Source organism: Rutidosis leptorrhynchoides, chromosome 10 (genome assembly GCF_046630445.1).
Source record: "Rutidosis leptorrhynchoides isolate AG116_Rl617_1_P2 chromosome 10, CSIRO_AGI_Rlap_v1, whole genome shotgun sequence".
Lineage (NCBI taxonomy): Eukaryota > Viridiplantae > Streptophyta > Magnoliopsida > Asterales > Asteraceae > Rutidosis > Rutidosis leptorrhynchoides.
In genome coordinates, this window is record NC_092342.1 from 21506385 (window position 1) to 21507323 (window position 939).

The 939-nt window shown below is 36.1% G+C and overlaps 1 protein-coding gene across 1 annotated transcript; it reads right to left on the bottom strand.

The window, feature by feature from the left end:
• Nucleotides 1-285: 285 nt before the first annotated feature.
• Nucleotides 286-702, bottom strand: LOC139870085 (putative ripening-related protein 2). The gene is made up of 2 exons (XM_071857935.1): nt 411-702; nt 286-305 (listed from the first exon to the last, which is right to left on the bottom strand). Exons 1-2 carry the CDS (start codon nt 700-702, stop codon nt 286-288), a joined length of 312 nt encoding a protein of 103 aa, XP_071714036.1.
• Nucleotides 703-939: the final 237 nt, after the last annotated feature.

Below are 939 nucleotides of genomic sequence, written 5' to 3' on the forward strand. Positions count from 1 at the left end.
TTCATGACATATTTCAAAAGACGTTGCATTCGAGTCGTTGAGTTCAACAAGATTATTATTAAGTCAATGATAGTTTGGATATATTATGAAATGGTATGCATGCCTGTCAACTTTCGATGTAATGAAAGTTTATCTTTTAAAAACGAATGCAATGTTTGTAAAATTTATCATATAGAGGTCAAGTACCTCGCGATGTAACCAAATGTAATGTATTCGTCCAGATGGATTAGGACGGGTCGTCTCATATGGGCCAGGGGGTTCCTCCTGGAAACGCGCGAGTCAAGTCTAACCACTAACAAGCCGTTCTAAAAAAAAAAAAAAAAAAAAAAAAAAACCTTAACTCTAATGGATATAGTTTATTCAGAAAGCATGTAGATTAGACCCATCATATGACCCGTTTTGAATTCAACCCGAAAATCCCCAACTAACTTCAATTTCTCCCCAAGCACTTTTAGGAATCTTAAAGGCCTCCCAAACAGCTTGAGACGCGACAAATGTATCTTGAGGACAGTCACACTCATCAATCACTATAGCTGATACACCAATATTGTTGTAAAATATTGTGACATCATCATTACAACGTAGCCCATGTTGGTAGTATATAGTGGGCAAAGACACTATTAAGGATTCATTCGAGTGGTATTTACTGTCACACTCGGCTCGCCCATTATCTCCACCCTTCTCAAAATTGCTAATCATCATAGTCGACTGATTAGGTGGCGGTATATCTAGTGGGTGTTTGTGTATCAGCTTTCGAGCATGTTTTGAATCATTATTTTTGTGTGCATTGAGCAAGGTTATAAGTAGAGAAAAGATAACAAGAAAGACTATACGAGTAGTTGATTGTTTCATATTATCTTCAATCTATTTTTATTCGTAGATAGTAGTGTGAAACAAGTGAATATATAGTGATATGGGTTTTGTCTTCTACATGGTTAA

Coding starts and splice junctions, on each gene's coding strand:
- LOC139870085 (XM_071857935.1), bottom strand. CDS start 702: ATGATGATTAGCAATTTTGAGAAGGGTGGAGATAATGGGCGAGCCGAG. Junction 306..410: donor AGTTAGTTGGGGATTTTCGG/GTTGAATTCAAA, acceptor TTTTTTTTTTAG/AACGGCTTGTTAGTGGTTAG.